At 36.5% G+C, this 23,932-nt stretch overlaps 1 protein-coding gene across 3 annotated transcripts in view; it reads left to right on the top strand.

The window, feature by feature from the left end:
- LOC126469778 (ubiquitin-conjugating enzyme E2 H) overlaps positions 1-23,932 on the top strand; it is a 145,378-nt gene that overhangs the window by 97,646 nt on the left and 23,800 nt on the right. Inside the window, exon 5 of one of the 3 annotated variants that reach the window (XM_050097015.1) lies at positions 8,208-9,194. The exons of the other annotated variants lie outside the window; for them this stretch is intronic. Coding sequence (XP_049952972.1) covers positions 8,208-8,332 — 125 coding nt within the window. The 3' untranslated portion in view covers positions 8,333-9,194. Of the gene's footprint in view, positions 1-8,207; positions 9,195-23,932 lie in introns of those variants that run through there. 3 annotated transcript variants of the gene reach the window in all.

The following is a 23,932-nucleotide window of genomic DNA, read 5'->3' as shown; positions in this document are numbered from 1 at the left end:
GTGATTGATAGTAACTCATGCAGTGGACTGTACTTGACTGAATTATGAAAGTCTGCATGCCACCACTGCTGTGAGCAACTCGGTCCTTGTGGCAAGCTGTGCAGGCCACTGGTGGCAGTTGTCCACAGAAATCTGTAGCACCTGTGAATGGCAATCAATATCAGCCATGGGAAGAAATATTAAAAGCTAATCAACGTTTTGTAAGACGCCTTTCTTCAGTAGTCAACTCATCTCCAAGGCAGAAGCATAGACATAAAGCTAAATGATAAAATGGCTTCCATAATTTAGTTGAATATGTGTATATAGAGGAATTGACAATAAGAATTAGGGGACTGATGACCTCAGAAGTTAAGTCCCATGGTGCTCAGGGCCATTTGAACCATTTGAACAGTAAGAATTAAAGTTCATTGCATGGAGAAGATTATTCTATTTGTCTCTACAGGCAGTAGATTTTAATGACATCAACATTATCATGCTAGATGGATAAAATCAACTTAGAAATAATTAGCTCAGTGGTGAGAGATCTAAAGTTGGGGTGGCTATGCCTGCTGCCTGCTAATGATAAGTATTGCTCTTTGCCAATCCCACTTACTCCTGAACTACATGATATATCCATCATAATGTATCTGCCATTGAAGGTAATAGTGTGTTCTTAATACTTGCAACCACAAAACCCTGTAAAAAAGAGTATTTTACAGAAACTTTCTTCAGCACCTCATCCAGCTATTCCTCCTAGTTATTTCAATGCAGATAATGTGCTTGGGGTGACGGTGGTTTAACCATTGTCTGCTAGTGGTGTCAGGAGTAGTACTTTTTAAAATCATCATCCTTTTTCAAAAGTTTTTGACACTCCACCCTCTCCACAGAGATGTGATTTCACTTTCAAACTCATTTGTCCAAGAGAGGTATGCACGTGAATGAATAAAGTGTTTAAAAAGCCCAATCCATTCCTCTTTCTTTTAGATGACTTTTCTGTCTTTGGTACAGTCTCCAGCCTGGTAACTGTAAAGTTTCCATTTGAATGTGTTGCTGCAGGAATATATGCATCGCAGTGCAACCCCAATGTGGCTACTTAAGAAATGACATGAAGGCAAGGGATGAGGGTGGCATTCATGTCTTTCTGATGTCCATGTCTTTCTGACATGTGTGCGTTAAATGCAAAAACATGAACTACAATGACATTACAGCCATATGCCTCCAAACAGGACCAGCATGTATTTTCGTGGGTGCTGAAGGACAAACACCGGTAGACATCCATCAAAGAATAAAGAATGCATATGGGGAGCATGTCTGTTGAAAGCCTCTGTTGTGGAATGGTACGTCAAGGAGTGCTGCTGCTTCATGATTATGCATGTCCCCGTATTGCAAATGGCATAATGCAGAAGTTATGCCAACTCAAGTGGGAGACATTCGAGCATCTGCCTATCGTTGTGATCTCTCCTCATGTGATTATCAAGCCTTCAGTCCATTAAAAAAAGCCTTGAATGGTCGACTATTCCTGTCAGTCAAGGATGGGCAGCAGGCAGTTACGGACTTCTTCACGCAGCAAGGCACAGTGTCTTGTCTTTTCAGCCTTATGCGTCGGTGGGGTGATTGCCTCAGTGCTCGTGTCAAATTTGCCTGATTGACATGTGGATTCTGGACTGTATAGCCTTCAAACGGAAACTTTGTGATCACTCCCGGTACATAACATCAGCTGCAGTTGACCATTAGAAGGCTAGAAGAGTAGGTTAAAACACATCTTAACTTCTCAGAATAAAAGTCCATGTATACACGTTTTAATGGTTTTCAACACTACTTGAATTTCCCACAGTTGCACACAGGGTCTCAGTTTTTGTGTCAAAATGTCTTTGAGGTTCCTGGATCTCAGTTTTAATGAGAAACTTGTGTGTCTGCCACACTTCAGAGATCTGAAGATAGACACCCACACCAACGCCTTAAATATTCTTAAATTCCTCGGTAATAAGTGCTGGGTATCCTTAGGTCCAATATGTTGGACTAGTATAAACATTCCTTTGATCCCACCTAGGCTGCAGTTGTGTAGATACAGGGTGACAATTATTGAATTTCATGAGGGAAAAAAAACATAAATTAGTTACAAACTACAGTGTGCACACATTTTATTCAACATGTAAAAGTCACTACAGATATTCGGATTTAGGTTATGACATGTTTGATATGCCGGCCATCTTTCGCGATGATGTGGCGCAGATGAATAGTGAAGTTTTGCATGACCCGCTGAAGTGTCTGAACATCGATGCTGTTGATAACCTCTTGAATGGCTGTTTTAATCTCGGCAATGGTTTTGGGGTTGTTGTTGTACACCTTGTCTTTAATATAGCCCCACAAAAAGGAGTCGCATGTATTCAGAATATGGTGGTCAATTGAGACTCGCGCCAGTGGCCTTTGGGTACCCCCAGAGCCAGAATGTGGTCCCCAGAGTGCTCCTCTGGGACATTACACACACTCCTGCTTCGATGGGTTTGAGCTCCGTCTTGCATGAATCACATCTTGCTGAAATCAGTGTCACTTTGGATAATGGGGATGAAATTATCTGCCAAAAGCTTCACATACTGTTCGGTAGTCACCGTGCCATCAAGGAATATCGCACTGATTATTCTGTGACAGAACATTGCACACCACACAGTCGCCCATTGAGGGTGAGGAGACTTCTTGATCACGAAATGCAGGTTTTCAGTCCCCCAAATATGCCAGATTTTCTTATTGACAAACCCATTCAAATGAAACTGGGCCACATTGGTAAACTAAACCATATTCACAGGGAAGTCTTGTTCGTCAGTTCTGTGGACAATAGCGTTGGTGAAACTGCTGTTCCATGGCCCTGGGGCCTAATAGCTGATGGGTTTGAATTTTGTATGGGAACAGATGCTGGTCTTCGACAATAATTTGTAGCCGTGTTTCCTGGTTGATTCCCACCTGTTCCACAGCTCATTTGATCGATTTCTGGCTGGTTTGAAACACAGCATGTTCCTTCACGATGTTTTTAGGCGTTTTCACCCTTGTGGATGACCAACATTCGCAACACTGTCGTCATGAACACTACCCGTTCTCTCAAACTTGCGAATCAAATTCTTGATTGTTAGAACACTTGGACCGGTTATCTTCAGCTTGAGCTCAGTAGCAAACTTCCTTTGAGCCACAGTTGGGCTGTTATTGCTCGAATCGTAGGCCTTCACAAGCGCTCTACACACTGTATGTTATCATTTTCGCATGCAAATGGCCGGCAACAAGGGGCATATGCATGTGCATACTAATTCCCTTCATGCCCTTCGGCCGACCATGCAGTTCGAACATCCTAATGCAAACCGTTCAGAAATTATGACAATTTTATTTCATATAGTTAAATAATTGTCACCCTGTAACTACCTGAAGATGCTGTACATTGTCCACCATAGTAGCTTGTGGTTGGTGTCAGCAGTTTACAATAGCTGCTACATTCACAGTATTTACTTCGTGATTAGCAGTTTCTCACATAGAACTGATGTTTGTTCCTGTGCGTCAGTCTGGTAAATGATGTATTAATTTCTTATACAAAGTAAGAAATACAAGGTAGAAATATTCCATAACAGGGTGTATACGACCCGGGACAACCGGGAGATCTGGGAAAAACCCGGGAATTTTTTCATCTGGGAAAAACCCGGGAATTTTTTAGAATTCCGGGATTTTTCATTGTTTTAGTTTTCAGTTAAATTTGTGTGATTTTGACTGGTAAGAACCAATACTCTAACAATGGATATTACTGTATCCCGCTAGTGCCGAATGATAATGCAGCAACAAAACATGAACGAGAGAAAAAAAAAAAACAACAAAAATAAAACTTAAGTTGCAAAGGAAATGCGCCATATACAACAACAAAACAGTGCTCATACAAGCGTCTGCCAACAGCAAAGTGTGTCAGAGGCTTTAGGAAGACTGCAATGCTTTATAACAACAAATTGCCTCCGATGAGCGTGGCGTGACAACTGTTTAAATTAGATTCGTTTGAGCAGTTGCGGGCGGGCTCTTGCGCATGCGCAGTTGAGTTGCGTATGAGTAGTACCTTCAGCTTCTAGTTACAGAAGTATGGCTGGGAGCCACTACTTAATATAGCCCGGTTGGGAAATAATAGTAAATCTGGGGCTGATGCACAGAGCAGCCTGAGTTGTTGTGGGGAGGTGGGTCGTCTCCATGAGACCTGTGTTTACATTCAGTGATTTTGTTGTTTCCTCTTCATTTGTTGCTCTCACGTTAAATGATAACAAAAAGGATTTTTGTGGCCAGGAGCTATCAAATGAATTAAAATACGTTCGCATAATTACGGAGGGCCAAAATATGTTATTAGTTTAAGATATTATTTCCCCTTTCTGACTGTCAAGCTTAATCGCCTTGCAGAACAATGAAGTTATTTTTGCTGGTTTGCTAAAGAAATTTGGCTTTCATTAATCTTTTCTGCTGAGGCAGTCAATTTATTTGAAACGAATGTTATTGGCATGTAGATTTCTTTTGTCGGCCCGAGTAGCTTTGTGCCATCGACAAAGGCTTCACACTTTTAACTGTCCATCTTCATTGGTTCTGGAACTCATCTTATTGATGATGGGACAACAGTGTCTTCAACTACAAGCCACCACTCAGAGAAATCTTCGTGTGTGCTTCTTGGAGTAGCTTCATCAATCTTGAATAACATTCAGTACAATTCCTTTCATATCACACAACATAGTCTTCTTTTGTCAATGACGATAAGCATCCGACATTTCTGAAAAGGAAACCCCTGAGTTGACTACCACCCAGAAAAGTTTGTCATCAATGATATCAGCAAGTTTTTCTGACATCTTGGCGACTGTCATTCATGGACAATCTGTGGTGGCCTCACCTCCATAGACAGTTGCCCAACTAGTTCACTTGAAGTCGGTGGCAATGCAAGTGGCTGGTATGTCTGTATGGCGATAGAGAATGGCAGTGGACTGTTGGGGAGCAACCTCATCCAGGGTACACTGGTAAACTTGATCCCACAAGTCAACTTTACAATTACCTGCAGTGGACTAGTGTGAATGGAATTGTTGTGATGTGTTTTGTGGCAGTGTAATAGTTGTTGAAACCTTGCCTTCTTTTTCTGCAGTAACGTACATCATATCCATGGTGCTGGCAGTAGGAACACATTGTCATGTTGTTCTATGTCCTCCAGGTTCCTATCTTGTATGGGGCGTAACACTTGATGTAGGAGGTGTTTTACCTGAGGTGGCCAGATGCTGCATTGTAATTTGATAGCTTTATCTCAAGTCAGAGGTGCCAGATTCCATTCTTCCTGGTGTATTTGGCTGGTGACAAACACCGGTGCTAAAGACTGATACACCTCTTCTTCAACATCCTCTATTACCTCCTGATATATCAGGTGGACATTCAAGCCTGCTATCTTCTGTGTACGTGGTCTAACATTTCTGGCTGCCGTACACTGTAGCATCTCTTCCCTTACTGTCTGCCGTATGAGAGAGGTCAGCTCATGGTTTTGTTCCACAACTGACATGGGGACTGTGTGTGGCAGTCAGTAATTCCTCTTTTGTCTAGCCCTTGTCCATTGCATTTCCTTGGTTTTCTGACATCGTTTGATGAATTTCTCTGTCATTGTGACATCTTCTACCAGAAGAGCCTGGTACATGTCTTCTGCGACGCCTTCCCTCAAGATGGCTTATGTCATGTTAGGATTCACAGTGGGTCATAGGGCCAAAACATTCTGTAAGTAAGACTGAGTCATTTCTCCATGACATTGGAGCCCTGTTCCACCAAATCCTGATTGCCATCAAATTTTTTTCTTCAGTTCAGCCTGGAATTTGTCCCAGCTTTTGAGCTCCTCTTTGTTGTTCTCGAACCGCTGCTGGGCTGTGCATCAAAACAAAAGTACATGTTTGCAAAACACACACCATCCCACCTGTTGCATTTGGTTACTCAATCAAATCCTTTCAACCATAGCATTGGGTCCTGGCCAGTGTCTACAGAAAACACTTATGGGTACCTGATGTGCAGATGACTTTCTGCTCTTTTGGTATCCATCTGTGTATGGAATATACGGGTCTTAGGAATAGTGTACTGTTAGTATTCTAGTTCCTGCCCATATAGATGATGGCTTTTACGTTGCCTAATTGGAGCCACAGTGATGTAGTTATTTTGAAGAACCTCTGTGTGCATTAAACAGTATCACGTCTAAACCACAATCAAGTCCAAGTGCGAAGGCAGGCTCATCAATAATGTTCAATACATAGTACTGTAGGCGCATTTACTGCTGACTCCAACATACAGCCAGAATAGAAGTGAACTCTGGTCAGAATGTCCAGATATTTATACAAATATAAAATAAACATTGAATATTCCAGACTATACAAACATTACAAACATAAGATATTTCAAGAACCTTCCAGAAATGATAAATACTAAATAACAAGTAATTGTTGGTGGCTGGTTTTTTAATTGGCAAACCGCAGCGTGCCAGCCAGTGACACTGCCAATATGCGACACAACATGCACCAGAGCTCTTTGCAATGTCACGACTGCTTTACAGGTGGCCCTGCCTGTGGTAGGATCATGGATAGAAGATGGGTGACAGAATTGGAATAGGACTTGTTTGATGCGTGTATAGGACAGATCTTGCACTCGAGCTTTACCTTAGTGGTATTGTTGAGAACACCACCAAGGGAGAAGTGAGAGAAATCAACATATGCAGAGCACCCTGTGAGGAGTACCTCACGTAGTGATGTAATCTTTCACATTTTACCACCACTATGCCTAATTCATCATAGTATGCAAGGGATAACATATTATCACATACAATAAGATCAACTAAAGCACATCACCAAAAATGGTGATCACATCTTCTGTGTCCTTTATAACTTTATATGGAAGTCAAGGTCTTTCCAGTAATAACAGATTTAGCCTCTGTTATTATTATTAATATTATTATTATTATTATTATTATTGTTGTTGTTGTTGTTGTTGTTGTTGTTGTTGTTGTTACTGTTATAAGTATTACTATTACTATGCACCCTCCTAAAGCTCCCACAGTCACTCTCTGGCCAAGTAACTATACCAGTGTCACTCTCACTGGCTATGAGAGTTCTCACAGCCAGTGAGAGCAACATTAGAATTTTCTTAATTGCAAGTCTCACCTTGTTGATCTGGTAAACTTTGTCACCATTACCACAAAAGAAAGCCATAACCATCAAGTGCTGTTTAAACTGATGCCATGCCATGCAAAAAAGTGGCCCTCTGAGCCAAAAATGGCTTCACCACAGTCACATTTGGTTTTGAAGAGTATGTGACAAAAGGGCCTATGTCAACAACAACAACAACAACAACAACAACAACTACTACTACTACTACTACTACTACTACGACAACAACTACTACAATTTACCACATCAGTTGTATACTAGTTGACACATTCCCACAATTCCTTACTTCCACTGAATCTCTTCCCACGATCTTCTACTTATTTTTCAGAATATAGAAACATAAACGTTCTGGCCAGTCTTTCGTTGTCTACTTTTAGCCTATTCCATGTTTTTTTTTTTTTTTTTTTTTTTTTTTTTTTCCCCATTGAGAAATATTTGCAGCTCAAATGAGGACTAAATTCATGAGTTTGAGGCAGAATTAAAAAAAAATTCTTCATTGTTTATCTGGCAAGGCATTCTTGGATTTCTAGTACTAGCAACCATTGATATGGTTTATGAAGGTAGTTGATATTTTGGTATCTAGCCTCATGGTAAGCACGAAATAATCATATTTCTGTAGCACCTCAGTTTCCTCTCTCTGAAATTTTCATGTCCGTATAAAGAAGCCCACAATACATTTCTTGAAGTTGCTATTCACATATATGTGTTCAAATTAGGCCCACAACTAACCACATCTTTGCCTTAACTGTAGTCTTCCTGTTACATCATCCTTCCTCTCCCTTCCTTACATCTCCATCTGTCCTCTTCTCTTTGTTCCTTCCTCACATCCCCAGCTGCCCTCTCCTCTTCGTTGCTTCCTCACCCCCCCTCCCCCACCTCTCCACTCCTCTCATCTTCTATCTTTGTTCCTTCCTCATGCCTGCCCCCTCCCCCCTCCCTCTCTCTCTCTCTCTCTCTCTCTCTCTCTCTCTCTCTCTCTCTCTCTCTCTCTTATGTATATAATCTTTTATAGGAAACTATAATTAATTTGTAACTTTATCTTTGCAGAATATGTGCGTAAGTATGCTACAGAAGAAGCTCTCCGGGAGCAGGAAAATCAAGGTGTGTCATCTGACAGTGAGTCATCCATGTCAGACTTCAGTGAAGATGAAGCTCAAGACATGGAATTATAACATAAACTTTATTATTGGCTGTCTTAGCTGATCTATGAAGTGTACATTGATCAGAAGTGTGCAAACAGTTGGACAGCCTGTCAGGCAGTTGACATTTAACACTAAATAAATAATAGACATTAATATAGGTATGTTGCTGCATCACTTTTAATGACTGCAGCATTTTGTAACAATGATGTGCTGCTGAGCTTACGGGAACTAGAGAAAGAAAAACAACCTGGCAGAACATCTTATAGAATATTTTGTAGAAATAACACATTCATACATAATTTTATTTCACTAATGCTTGTACATACAATAAAGTTTTGTGTATTAAATAATTTGTAAATAAATTTAAGTTTCGTATTCTGTTATGGAACCTCACCATATTTACATTTAACTTGCTCTTTTTGTACATAATTCATCCAGAGATATTTATTTATTCCACTAAAATGCCTAAATTTGTAAGGTTATCTTACTTTATGTAAACAATCTTATTTCTGTTGTCATCAGATCTTAAGTTTTATTGCTTTTTATGTTAGTGTCATGTTCATAAATATTATTATTGTAATGTGAAACAGGAATACAAGAAAATTTATTGCGTAATACAGGATGAATTTTTCGCTAAGGTTTTAACTCTGTTACGGAGTGATTTCCTCCATAGTAAATGCTACACACTATTTAACTCTTAACTAGGCATTAAACTTATTTTTCTTCACCCATTTGTTTCTGTAAAAGTATTGTTTAGATTGGTTCAGTGGCAATGAAGAAACTAAATAAGATGGGTCAGTACATTCTCGTTTGTTTTTCAAAGTTTTGTGTGTGTGTGTGTGTGTGTGTGTGTGTGTGTGTGTGTGTGTGTGTTTGTTTGTTTGTTTGTTTGTTTGTGGGAGGGGGGGGGGGGGTGCACTACGATCAATCAGTGAACAGCACATGACCAACTGTGATAAACTGTCTGGAGCATAGAATCCATGTAGACAGTGAGTCCTTTAAAATGTCAGCTCAGAAGTTTATTAGTCACTGTGTCAGAACTGGAATACAGTTATCAGAACTGACCTTGAAGGTTGTGCACATACTTGCCTAATTAGTTTTGGTTTTTGCTAAATAATTGGATAGGTTTACTCCAGGTAACTGATCTAAGTAGAGTACTTTTCATACATAAGTAAGATACTCAGATAGTACTTAGTTGTCTCAGCAATTTTATGAAGTGGAGACATATGATAAAGTTTTTATGATAACTGCTGCAAAGAAAAATGGAGAAAACGGCCTTTGACCCAAACATTTAACAAGTGACTTGCACATAAAATTTTGTTAATTTTCAGTTGCGAAGGAAAAAAAACTTTTGAACAATACAAACATGGTAAAATTTATTTGATCACAAGTGAGAGAAAAAAAACTAGTTATGTTAAGTAAGAGTACAGAATTAATCTAGATATTTGTTTCCTCTACTAAAAGGAGGAAACTGCATTAACATGAATCTTCAGTTTATTACATTGATTTAATATTTATTGGAGGCACTGGTAAAAATGTCCTTAATAGATGAGGCAGTTTATACAGTGTCTAATAAATGAGGCTGCCAAAAGGAAAACTATTGAAAAGCAAATAATACTTGAAGTGGACGTCTTAAGCCTTTGAAAACATTAACATGTTGACTGCAACAAAGCTGCTGGTGGACACAGCAGAGCTTCACACATGACTCTGTGTTCCCGCCGGTGGCCACAAGGTCCACTCTGTTTAGGAAAGTACATCTTCGAATGGAATGTTTGTAATACACACAGTTACATGTGACTTGTTGAGAAAACATATACTGTAGACAAATGTGGTCTGTAAATATGATCTTGGGCAGAGCCAGAGTCACAGTTGTGACTTCTTACAGTTGTACTTGCTGCATATTTATTGCAGTCCATTGCCTTCACCGTTATCAACACAATCATTGTCATCAGTGTTGCCACACTATCTTGTCCACAAGTGTCTGTCTTTTTCTTTAGAAAACTCTGATAATGCATGACCACTGACATTAAAATCTGATTCTTCCAACTTCTTCAATAATTCTTAATCTTTGAAACCATTTGTTTATTGACATTTACAGTGTTGTGCTGTTCAGCTGGTTGATGATACAGGATCTGTTTGAGCTAAAACCATTTATGCTCTTATTATATGATAAAGCAAGTGTCATTGTTTGTACCAAAATATAAATTGGCATGCAGATTTATAATGGATGTAGAGCAACATTGAAATTTTGTAGGCATTTGTAATAAAAATTATGTTGCAAAAAAAAAGTTGAAGAAGATATTTTACCTGATTTCCTATGTATCATTGTCAATCAGGAAATTTATAGTATTTCTCGATACTGTGCTAAACAAAGTGGAACGTGTTGCTGCTGGCAGATATGGCGTCAGGCATAAGGCTCTGCTGTGTCCACTGATGGTCTTGTGGCATTACTTATGTTTTCCTAGTGATATTGTTGCTGAGAGGATAAATATGAGCCCAGTATCTTCTGAATTATCTTCAAAATTTTCCTAAGAAGGATTTGTTACTTTTTGCACCAGAACAGACAAACAACTTTTGTGTGTGTGTGTGTGTGTGTGTGTGTGTGTGTGTGTGTGTGTGTGTGTGTGTGTGTGTGCGAGAGAGAGAGAGAGAGAGAGAGAGAGAGAGAGAGAGAAAATATTAATGAATTTCAGACTTAATTCCTTGTGGCCCTGTCTTGAAGCCTAGTCAAGAGTTAATATTGCAACATATTATGATTGTTAATATTGCAATATTTTATGTTTGTTATGTTGACTGCAGTTTACAATATTAAGGTAACTGTTGAACAATAATTAACTCACATTGATTTGTGGAAAGTGATAATTTTAGTCTTTGTAGTAACTTGTTTACTATTGACTATTGTTGTGCATTTTATTGTGAGTTGATATATGTGGGATTACTTAAAAAGTTAATTTTCTGACAGTTTTCTGACAGTTTTATGTCCAATTAATTGTAATTAATACACTGAAAGAAAAATATCAGATTGTAAGAAATTGTTAAAAGCAGATCTGTTTTTTTTTTTCTTCCAAAAAGAAATAGTGAATGTCTATATAAAACACCAAACTGTGAATAAGTTTACTGTATGAGAAAAAGAAACAAGCTAAAAATTACAATTCTGAAAACAGGAGGGTTTATCTGGTGAAAATGTTAAAGATCTCTATTTACATTATGGCGAGAGATATAACTTGTGAATGTGTAATAGTTATTTTACACAAATTAGCTTCAGAACTTGGAGGAGATGGAAATTGCACATAGAGTACAGGTCAGTGATTTAAAAGAAAGATTAATGAATTAATAAGATTAATGAATTAATTAGTTCCATTTATGAAAATAATTTATAAATGTACATGGGGGGGTTGGGGGGGGGGGGGTTATATAGTAGACAAGAAGCTTACCTCCCCCCGCACACCACACCACTTTGTAATTTTGTTGGTGGGTGAGCACAGCTGCAGTACAAGGAGGATCTAAATGTTCCAATAAATCTTTTTTCCCTAGTATTGATAAATAAAACTTTTCAGCAAAGATTACCATTTAGTAGAATATACTCTGAGGTGGTCTGAGTTGAAAACGTAAACAGACAAGTTGAATTGGTGTAAGTGAAGAGCCTATGCAACATGGTGCTGCTGCAGTTTTATTGCTGTGTTTATGAAATTGACTAAGAAACTAAAGTTAAATTGAGGATGTATAAAATAACTTTATAACTACAACAAGTGCACAAGATTGTGCCAGGAAATCAGGCTAGCACAACTTAGTGGGGAGGGCATTGAATATTTATTGTAAAAGGACACAGTACTTCCTGAAAAAGTTGTCTTTTGCTCTGTTTGAATTTGGTGCATCATGCACTATTATATAAGACAAAGAATTCTGAAATACTATTTCTCTCTGTTCCTCCCCTTCTGTTAGCCATATAATCATGTAATTAGACTTAGCAAATGAAAATATTGAATTTATATAAAGTAGGAAGGTGGTTCATTTCATTCTATCCATTGGCTAATTGTTATGAAAGGCTTTTACCACAATCAGTTAGTCTGTCTGATTGCATAAATAATGAACAACAGAAGGAAATCAGTTTCTGTATACAGCTATAATTCATTTAACAATGAACCAAGAGTGAAAAATGAAGCATCATCTGTTACATATGGCTTCTTGTGATGTTTCATCATCCTGTTAGTATCCAACAGTACTGTGCTAATTGCTTTCTCTATTCCGTTTTTTCATTCATCTGAATTTGAATTTCATTGTGTGGTAAAATGTGAAGTACATTATGATTTTTGTATAAAAATGGTAATTGTTGGTGCACTTTTAGCAGTAATGAGATTTCTGTCACATTCACAGGTGCATTGATCCAGCTTTAAAGGCAAAGGTTGTCAGCTTTCAAGTCCATTTTCTTCAGAAAATTGACATATATTGAGTTGTTATTAAGCTCCCATGTTTTCATTCAGGTAGGAACGTGAGGAATGAGTGGGTTAGATATGTAAGAGCTTATTTATGTAAACATGAGAATATTTAATGTGACAATGTAATTTAATGCATTCAGCATGCAAGTTGGGTGGGGGGTGGGGAGGTTACAAGTGTTTTACTGTCATAATTAATATCAACTAAAGTGTCATTTTTAGGGTCCTCTGATATGCAATAAATGCACAGCAATATCAATATTTTTAACTTACTTGACATTTTATCAGAAATAATTCTACACTGTTATAAATGTAAATTAGGGCTGATTAATGCAGACAGGTGTTTTCGTATGATATGCTCGTCTTATGCAGTTCAAATTACATCTAGAATTGAATCAGTAGATGAGTGTGGAGATCTTAAATCTATGTAATACCAGTAGTCATTGTTTTGTGATGTAATGCTCAGTACTGATAAAAGTTGTGTAAGTCAGTAAGCAGAAGAAATGTACCTTAGAAATAAGTGGACCACAGTGAGTCTTACCAATTGGTGAGAGAGAAGCTCTCAATATTTCTTTTTGAATTTATTGTACCATTTAATAAACTATGTTCTTCATCAACATTGTGAGTAAAGTTGTCTATTTATGGAAAAATTAATATTTTATATAAACTTTTATTTTTGTTGTTGTTCATATGTGTTGTTGAAATTTTGTAGTGAAATATTGTAATGGCACAGTATGAAATTGCTCTGCCTAAAAGCTAAAAATAATACCTCTTTATCTGAAAACCTTAGGTAATACATCTCATTGCACATGTGATTCTTTTTGTTCATTTAATTTTACGTGTAACCGAATGCAATTCAAATGAAAGAAAGCTAGTCAGATTTGTGTTACTCTGTGTACAGTATGTTCAGTTGTTACAGTGTAATCATTTATGCAAGTGGTGGTACCTTTCCTTGTACTACAAAACAGTACACACAAATTTTGTTCATCTTAATGTTGATGTGTGTAAGTGTATCAGGTAGTTCTGTTCCTGCCATTTGTCATGCTTTCACTGTGATGACAAAAATCTACCACTAATTTTTGTGCAAAATAATAAATTATTAAATTTCCACAGTTTTGTACTGTTGGAATCATTCTTCTACACATCATCACAATATATCAGGTATGATCTGTATAGTCATTATAAAGCATGGAGTTTGCCCATATTAAACAGATTTCTTTGTGTGCCTTTGTGTTCTAGAGCTCTAAGGTGGAATATGGCAGTTTCATTGTAGATAATAAGAATTTTGTGGATGCATAATAATTATTCCTGGATTATTATTGTGTGGTTAGGATTGTTTGTATGATAAATAACTAATGAGTGAGATGTATTAATCCCATAGAATTTTTTGTATTACAATAATGAAAGACAGTTTACAAACTTAAGATTGTTATTGATGAACCTTGCAATCCCTGTTGTGCATTATTCAAAATTTATTTTTAGAATTGTTTAACAATTATTTATGACTTCTGTCTGTTGGTGAGGCTTTAGTTGGAGGTGTTATAACTACGCATCATTCTGTCTGTTTATAGTCAACAGCAGGCATTTCATCCAAAAGTGCACCACAGGGTCCTTACATGTATTAATTATGTTGCTACCTCTCTGCCTCCCCCTCTACACTACCATGGATTTTATTCTATTCAATACTTTACACACTACATGGTATTCTCTAGAAAACTGTTGAATCATAGCAAAGCAGAAAACTGTTGTTCCCTGATACATTGTTTACTTGACAGTATCAGCAGTTTCTAAAAAAATATATTAAATGAAGTCAGTATCATCTTCAGAATCCAAAAATTTCTAACTGCAGTGTAAACCTTGGCTGAAGTCATTTCTGCAACAGTTTCCATTGACAAATGTATTCTATGGAGCTTTTTTAAAATACTTTTTTACTTAATTGGTTTTATTTTGCTCATGATAGTCTGCTGCATTAATGTGTGTTGTGGGTTTGTATTATGTGAGGTAATACCTCAATCTCCCAAATTGTTCATATATAAGAACTTATTGCAGTGTTATGTTTTGTTCCGTGCCCACCTTGCATCATTCTCATTTTGTTACAGCATTTACAATAATTTACTGTCTATGAATGAAAACTAATATTTATAATGTTAAAATTCTATAAGAGAAGGCATCGGTCAACTTACACTGGCAAAGTCTTGACAGCCAAATGTTATAAAATAGAAACCTTTTCAGTGGTAACAGAAAGAAAAGTGATGACAGATCCTGGCTTTACTGATAAATGTCATTTTGCTGTTAAATACTGTGTGTTTCTAGTTATGCTTTTCCCCGTGTCATTTTAAGCCTTTAGTTTTGTTTTGTGTAAAGCTTTTGGTTTGCAAACTATCATCTGACTAAGGAAAAACTTGATGGAACCTAAGTTTAATCCTTAGTTATGCCATATATTGTGCCAATAAGCGAGTCTCATAAATAAATTTAAAAAAAAAATCAGTTTTCTGTAAAATGTATTAGTAAGTATCACTTTCCACATGAAAGTAATGTTGACATTTAGGAACCCCACATCATAGATTGCAGTCCCACCTCCCCCATTCAAAACATGCAAGCAGTTGCATGTACTTCTAGAAGTAGTGTGATTCCTAGTTACAGAAACCAATTAGCAGAGCACAGATACTCATTCATTACTTAACACCTGTATATCACATTTGTAGCCACTATTTGGACACAAATAAAAATGACAGTTCGATGCATACTTAAGTGAAAAAAGTTACATTTTTCTAGAGACCAACACTGAATCCTTACATACCTTGCTAATAGATTTGAAGGCTGTAGTCAGTGACAATCTGAATGTAGTTGTATGATCCAGTGCTTGCAAAGTGGTGACACCTGGTTTCATTAGTAGAGGCCTTGTATCAACACAGTTTTTAGCAGTAGTCCATGTATTGCTATGCTGAAAATGGCAAACAAATAGTGATCTTAGGTACTTTTTTGTGTTATCTCTTTCACATGTTTGCTACACTAAATTACAAATATTTATGTAGGATTACTTTCGTTTCTCTGAAAAAAATTATTTTGTATTAAATAGACAGTTCCTAATAAGTGTACGCTGTTGTCATATCATACTGATAGTGCCCAATACAATGAACTGCTCTTGCAGTTCATGCTTATAAATGCAAGTGCCTTTTACAATTCATTAATTTCTTAAATGTGGTGCATACCAATTACAAAATTGTATTTTACTGAGGTATTTGTACCACTTTTGTTTCTGTGACATCTTTTAGAAACATGTGTAGCAGTATATCACTTCTTCTTTGTAATAAAATGTGCTAATTAAGGAAATCTTTGGTTTTCTGCCAGTTTGAAAGCAAAAACTAACGCAACATATAGAGAAGAGTTTGTCACCATTCTATGTTGTTGTGTTGTGTTGAGATATAGCACTTTTAATCAGCCTCCAAGCTTCTTAATGCTGAGCAGACACACAAAAAAGCTGTTGAATATCTAAAACTTCTTTGCTGTGTCGTCTATATCAAACACCTGAAGCCCTAGTGCTATATCTGCAGTAACATGAAATGGGGGGGGGGGGGGGGGGGAAGGCCCTAAATCCTTAACTGTGAGACAGTGTTTCTTAGTTTGGGAACCCGAGAGTAATGGCAAAGTTACGTGATAAAACTTAGACAGGAAATTGGAGCAAGAGACCCAAGGTGCAGCAGATGATATGAATTATAATAATGTATTTTCAATATTTTCTCTTGGCAGTTGTGTATTAGAAATGTTGTGTGTTCTATATGCAGCAGATAGCTGTTAGAAAAATGTATTTGAAGTCTTTCTGACTTATTTCATAGGTTGAGATGTATTTTTAATATTTTGAGATGGCTGAGAACCTTAGAAGATTTTCTTAATTCAGCCCAACAAGAAAACCTTGTATATATAATGTTTTGAGATGATATTGTATAGTGCTTCCTGAAATTATGTTGTCAGTACACAACGATATCTTGTTTGCAAATTTAGTTATATCATGGCAACGAGTTTTCAGGAGTGAAAATATAATATGCATGCGTGTGTCCAGCAGAAAAAATAAATAAATAAAATGTAGTCACACATGTAGCATGCAATGAGTGTATAGTAGATATATTCTTTATAGAATTAAAAGTTGAATCTCATCCTGTCATGTAGCCACAGTGCAAAATGAAACTATAACAATGCTGCCACTGCCACTAGAATCTGGATATAAACAGAGTTGTTGATGTGAAGATGTGAGTTTATAATCTGTTTTTGTGACTCTTTGCTTAAAGTTGTCCGTTTTAGTAAGTACAGAAACACAGAAGGTTAATGAATTTTAGTCTTATGGCTGCATATGCAGCCCTGTTATTTTAGTGATGAATCAGAAGTAATACTTTATGTAATAGTGTGATCAGAAAGTTGTTTCTAATTAAAGTTTTAGTTATTCTCAGAATGTATCATCTCTGTCAGTGGTCCTCTGCAATATTTTCTTGAACTCTTTGTGTGTGATACATCCAACTTCATCCACACTTGAAATACTGACTTGGTTGGCAGTAGTACAGTGAAACAAAGCAAGCTCTGAGAACCATGTATGCTAAATAGGCAAAAGGAGTATATAAAAAATGGCAACACAAAAGATTAGAACATAATGCCAAAAAATGACAAATACATACAGTGTGTGTTGATGCCTTAACTTAAATTAGATGAAAGTGTAATACTTTTGACAGTTCTAATTCAACCCCCCCCCCCCCCTCTCTCTCTCTCTCTCTCTCTCTCTCTCTCTCTCTCTCGTATCATTCCCTCACAATCTGTCAGCTTTAAATAATGCCTTTTTATGCTAACTTATAGCTGAACTATTTGCACAGAACATCAGTTTGATTTTTATGTTCCCAGTAAAACAAGGAAAATGTTTCTCAAAAAAGGTTTCGTAATCGTGTTAGTGTAAATGCCATAGGTGCTCTACTTCTACAATGCCTGTCCTCAGCTAGTGACTGCAGTTTAGCATAATGTCTGCTCTCAACTACTTTCTGATGGATTGTTATCTTGTGAAAAGTTATATTGGAAATATTAATAGAAGCTGTTCCATTATTTGTTCATGGTGCACAACTTTTGTACCTTGATGCAGGTTTTTGTTTGGAAAATGAAATAAACTTTGAACATCAGAGTAGTTTCAGGAATGTGGCTGGCATATGAACATTAGAACATGTGAACTGTGAAGGAAACCATCCATTATGTGGGACTGTGGGTAGTGAACACAACTTGCACTCACTCTCTTTAAGCCAAAAATTGTTATTCGATTTGCAGCATTGCCATCTTTGTGGAACCGGAAGTATCACTTTAGTAGCGCAGCATACCTTTTGTCTTCAATATGCCATTTAATCACTAAGAAAGTATGCCTATACATCCTTTACCACTCATTTGTGTCATCACATGCCTATTAAATGTGCAGGGATTAATCTTGTTTCGTTTTCATGAGCTACTGTTGCCCATTTTGGAAAGTAATGCCTGCTTTAATCTTAAATTTGTAAAATGATACAGACACAGGTAGTTTCCACTTTGTTTTGTAGCAAAGCTTATGTTCATTAAATTATTGTCTCATTTTGCAAATCTTAAAGCATTCAAATGCAAATTTCCCAATAAAATTATATTGATCTCTGTTATTTTTGCGGCGTGTTCCTGTATACGTCACCTGTCACAATGTTAGCTCACTCATTGTGTTTGAAAGTATTGCTGATGTTACTGTATCTTGAAGAGCTTAATTTTCTTATATTGACTGCTGTGGAAACAGTTGATTTCATTCTTTCATTTAGTTAACCTGAATTGTGCTCTCAACTTTTATGTTTACCACTCACATTAGGGAGGACGACGGTTCAACCCCGTGTCCGGCCATCCTGATTTAGGTTTTCCGTGATTTCCCTAAATTGCTCCAGGCAAATGCCGGGATGGTTCATTTGAAAGGGCACAACCGACTTCCTTCCCCATCCTCCCTAATCCAATGAGACCAATGACCTCGCTGTTTGGTCTCTTCCCCAAAAACCCCTACTATGTTTACCCCTTTTTAATTTTTTTCAATAATGCTTTACCCTAGATGGCAATATCATCATAGTAACATATGTAGCTCTACTCACATTTACTGGCTTAATTCAGTATACAGCATGTGGCAGGTTAGGAAAGAAAGAAGCAGAAGTACTATTTTATCCGTGAGATTCAAATTTAAAAGGTGATAGAATAGGCTGATGGTCATCTGCAAATGACAGAACATACACAAAACGGCATTTCTTCTAAAAAAATTAAGCCTTCTTTGTTCAGACAATTAGTGGTTTATCAATATATGACTATGCTGGCAAAGAAAAAACTTTATGCTATATAAATAATTAATAAATTGACTAATGCTTTTGCCATTTTTGGGTTAGAAGACTGTATAAAAGTAGCAGATCTGCATACAATGTGGTACTATGATTACAGATGACACTGTTCACTATGAAGTGTAAATTAGTGCTTAGAAGGTACACATTCAAGGAAATGATAATTATCTGTAACTTAATATGCAGAATGCTTTCTCAGCTAATGCAGAAAAATACTTGTGTTTATTCTTGAAACTTCAGTGATACTTTACTTAACAAGCACTTAGCATCATTTGACTTGTGATAATACCAAACATTCTCTATATGTCTCTTAATAAATAAAAATAAACAAGTTTTGCTATTTAGCCTAGTATCATAGATAGGATTGTCAGGAAATAAATTGATTTTTAATAGCCTCAGATATACTTCACAAATCTAGGAAGCTTCTGTACAATTGAGGCAACAGTGCTCACTCATAGAAAATCCACTTTTCCATTTTTGACTGAATAGTGTAGTTCAGTGCTAAGTCATATAGCATGTGTTCCTTCATGATTTCCTGTAACCACTTCAGATGAATGGGGGATGAATCCTTTAGGACATCGCTGTTTACTTGGAGATAAAATGGCTAATTATATACTGTTGCTAATAATTTTATTTTATAGCCAAAATTGTTTTGCTTAAAACTATTAGAGACATTACATTCGCGTATTATAACATTGTGCTGTATTGGAGCTGAATGCGTCACTTCAAAAAAAAAGTGACAGTCGGTGAAAAATGACTTTATTACTCAAATTGCTCACTTGACATGCTTTGGATTTATTTCCATCACCAGATATCAAAAAGTAAGATGAGATCAAATTTCGACATTGGATATGAAAAAAAATATAACAGACATTAACAAAGTTCAAAATGCAATACATGAAAACCTACCCAAGTGCACAGAGGGTCACAGGATACAAGCATTACTAGATTTATATGTAAAACTGACAGACTACTAGCAATTGTAGGGAAGGGGAAGGAAGAAAAGTTTGGCCAGAAGATGGCAGGGGTTACATGGTGGTGCCATGGGTGTAATATCTGACAGTTTGTATTCAAATATTTTTACAAAGGTATATTTACAATAAGTACAAATATAAATTGAAAATTTATTTTTTATTGTGCCTGCGTGCAGCTCATCTCCATTATATAGTGAGTAGCAATCTATCCTTTTCATAATATTCTCATTATTCTATCCTGGATTGTACAGGAAGATGAGTGTGTACAGAAAGATGAGTGGCAACAAATATTGCAAAGACAACTGTGACTCATTACTAACTGATATCTTTAATCATTACAAGATAGATACTGTGAGGGGAAAAAAAGGTCCTGCTACTTGAACAGTTCACATTTTTAGGAACAACAATTAAAATTATATTTGCATTGTCAACACATCTGGTGTACAACAGCAAAGACAAACTGTAATCCACTGATTGGTCTGGTTTAACTAAAATTTTCTTGTGAGAGATGGAGGTAACAGGAGGTTATGGTCTGCAGGTAAAAATGGGGAGGTATGAGACTGTGAAGGGGAAAGGAGAATGGTAGACGATTTTCAGTGAGTGTTGAAAAATCTAGAAAACAAAAGCTGTACATGATTACAACAGTTTTTCTTTGTAACTAGTATTAACTTTTTTTTAACAATAAAATGGAATTGTCTTGGCGTAAAGTGATGGAGAGGGGGACAAGAGGGTTAGAAGGGAAGAAACAGTTAGCTTTAGGGGAGAAGGCCAGGTTGGAGAGGTGGAGTGTAAAAATATGTGGAGGACAGAACAGTATTTAGAGGGTAGTCTATAGTAATAAGCATAAAACCACCTGACAGAACACATCAGTGAAAGTAATTTGAATAACAAGAGAACAATCAACAGAATAAAACATAAACTTCATCAAAGAAAATAAAACCTTGAGTAAGGTGAAAGAATTAATGAAGTACATATGTTATCTGTTCAAAGCAGATACAAATTTATAACAGTGCAAACATTTAAACTAATTCCATAAAGCAGTGACCTATCTTAAAACAGTCTTGGGTGTGACCTAAGGGAGATGCAGCCCTAGAATAAGACTAACTATAAAAATGTTCGCTGGTTGGCCAGTCAGGCAACAGCCTGTGGCCAAATCACCTTTCTGTAAATATATTTTTCCAGTGCACATTAAGTAGTTAAATGTGAGTGTAATATGCAGTAGCTCTAGAAGCTTACCTTAGGGGAACTTTTTGATATTTCAGAAGAGTACATTTGATAATTTCTAATTTATCATCAATAGGAACATTTATGTATAAGTCTGATATCAAAAGATGTCCTAGCAGCTTCATGTGGGTTCCTGGTGTCTTGCAATAATGCAGCCATTTTGTAGCTGGTTTTGATAGACCAGTGATCTTTGAAGGTAAAACAATTTTTCAGTTTTGTACAACAGAAGCTACTGACTGCAGTTGGGGCACTGACAGCCATCTACAATTGGACATGCAGGGTGAACATCTTTACGAAGCTTTAGCAGTGATCTAAGTATTGGTAATTTAGGTTTCATAGGAATCTGGCGACAACTAACATATTCTTATAGTGGGAATAAATCTGCAACACATGACGTGAGCAATTGGAGTAATTAAGTCATTTTTCACTGGCTGTATGACTTTTTTTGAAGCAATCTGTTCAGCTTCAATACAGTACTACATCATAATATAACCATGGTCACCTGCCTCTTACGAGATTTTATGTCTCAACTTTATGATTACATTCCCTATTGCTTCACACACCCACACACAAAACTACTTGCCACCCTCAATACATATCCACCCACAGTCTTTAGTTGTCTGTGTTCACAATATTAAATAGAAAATTCATAAGGAGGCCAGTGCTCATTTTAGGTCTTACACACAGAATTTTATATTTGATTTGCAAATTACTTTACTATTCAGTTTCTCTTACCACTCATTTTGGTGGTCACCATTGTCATACAACAAAAAAATATAGATGTCATATGGTATCTCTTGACAATATGCATTGTACCTGTATTTTATGTTACTGCCATTTGCTATGATGATTATTGCCAAAAAATGTAACATGACAAAAACTGAATAGTAAAATAATTTTCAGTTCATACAAAATTTGTGTGTGTCTTGATTGTTAATGTTTTATCCAAGTAAATATGTCATCTGTTTAATGATTCATTCCTGCCACATTAGTTCTAATTACTACTAACAGTACAGTTATGCAAGTCTAACTGGGTATATAATTCTCTGTAGTAATGTTGTAGCTCATGCACAATGCAAGGATAACACAAATCCTAACTAATGGTACAAAAATTAAAAACCTAACAGAAATGTAATAGAAATCAGTTAATTTAACGTTGCTTACTAACATGTTGCATCTCTGTTTCACATACTGAGGGGCCACAGTATGTGATATATCTCATTACTGATCCAGGTTGCAGTAAACTACTTCCATTAGCAACTTGCAGCAATGTCAATTAAGAGTTCTCTTATTGTTACTGGGAGCAGTTAGTGAGTATGGAGTCCTAGTTTGAATACCCTACATATAAGTTCATCAAAGTTGAAGGAATATTTAAGCCATTCATTCCATCTGTTAAGTGTCTTCTTATGAAGTCTACATGATATTTTCATAGCTGTGTGGGAAAATTTTAGAAAGATAAACGCCAAGTTTTTGTTTGATGTTGAAGCATATTAAGTCTATATCTCTCTAAGAAGAGATAAATCATAGAACTGTTAAATTTGTAACTTTACCTGAGGTGTACTCTCCCATCTCCATAGAAATAGGAAGAGCTTCAGCACTAGGAGGCACAAATATGATACAGACTGGGTAATAAGTAATTTAGGTGTAGCACTGATGAAATTTCAAAAAGAGAGATGCAGACATGAAGTTTGGCAAACGATTTTTTTCATTGGCCTTAACAAATTAATGTGCCTATTAAGCTCGTGACATGTTCACTCATTTGCACCATATACTTCTCACTAAGCTCTAATGTGTTGATGGGACATCTATAATCTTTCGCTTACTTACATGTCTGATTTATTTTGTATGCTTTTTGCATGCTCTCACAATGATAGGGAATACAATCTAACCATTATACTAATCGAATGCACTGGTAGGCATATTCTTAGTATTGAAAAAATTATAGCTTAGCCTTTGTTGTGATTTGTGTGGTATATCATTAAAATATGTCACAGAATAAAATATAAATAAGAAAGAACACAATCCTCACTGTACTTGTAGACAGTGACTTCAACACTACTTCTTGCAATGTTAACTAATCTCTCAGTGACTAAATTAGAGGTCATGTCCATCTTTCTGTATTGTGTTAGAATAATTCTGAAGATGACAAGATAGAGAAACAGAAAATTTACCTAAGGGAGGTGGGAGGTGATGCTATTTCTGTTAAGCAGTCAAGATGCCATAGGGAAGTAATATTAATTTTCCGAAACAAATGGTATTGAATTTTTGCTTTACTCGCGGAACACTAACTGTTAACTCTTCTCCTTTTATGAGACATTCATGGGTGAAATGTGCATTTTATTCATTTGACAACATTTATTGATTTTGTGTTTCCACTCAATAAAGTCTTTTTTTATGTGTGTTGTAAATAATGTAAAACAAGGAATAAAAAAGATTAAGAGAGAAACTATCTAAGTTTGTGATCAAGTTTGAGAAATTGAGTATTAAGTAAACCCTGCTTGTGAACCAGTTGTGCCATCGTGGTAGATGAGAGTGCATGTGAAAAAAATTTGTTTTGGGAATAGTGTCTTGTTTCACATACTGAGCTTCACCAGCCAATACACACAGAATTACCTACTCCCCCCCCCCCCCCCCACCACC

The sequence above is a fragment of the Schistocerca serialis genome, chromosome 3 (assembly GCF_023864345.2).
Source record: "Schistocerca serialis cubense isolate TAMUIC-IGC-003099 chromosome 3, iqSchSeri2.2, whole genome shotgun sequence".
Lineage (NCBI taxonomy): Eukaryota > Metazoa > Arthropoda > Insecta > Orthoptera > Acrididae > Schistocerca > Schistocerca serialis.
This window is presented reverse-complemented; position numbering and strand designations above follow the sequence as displayed.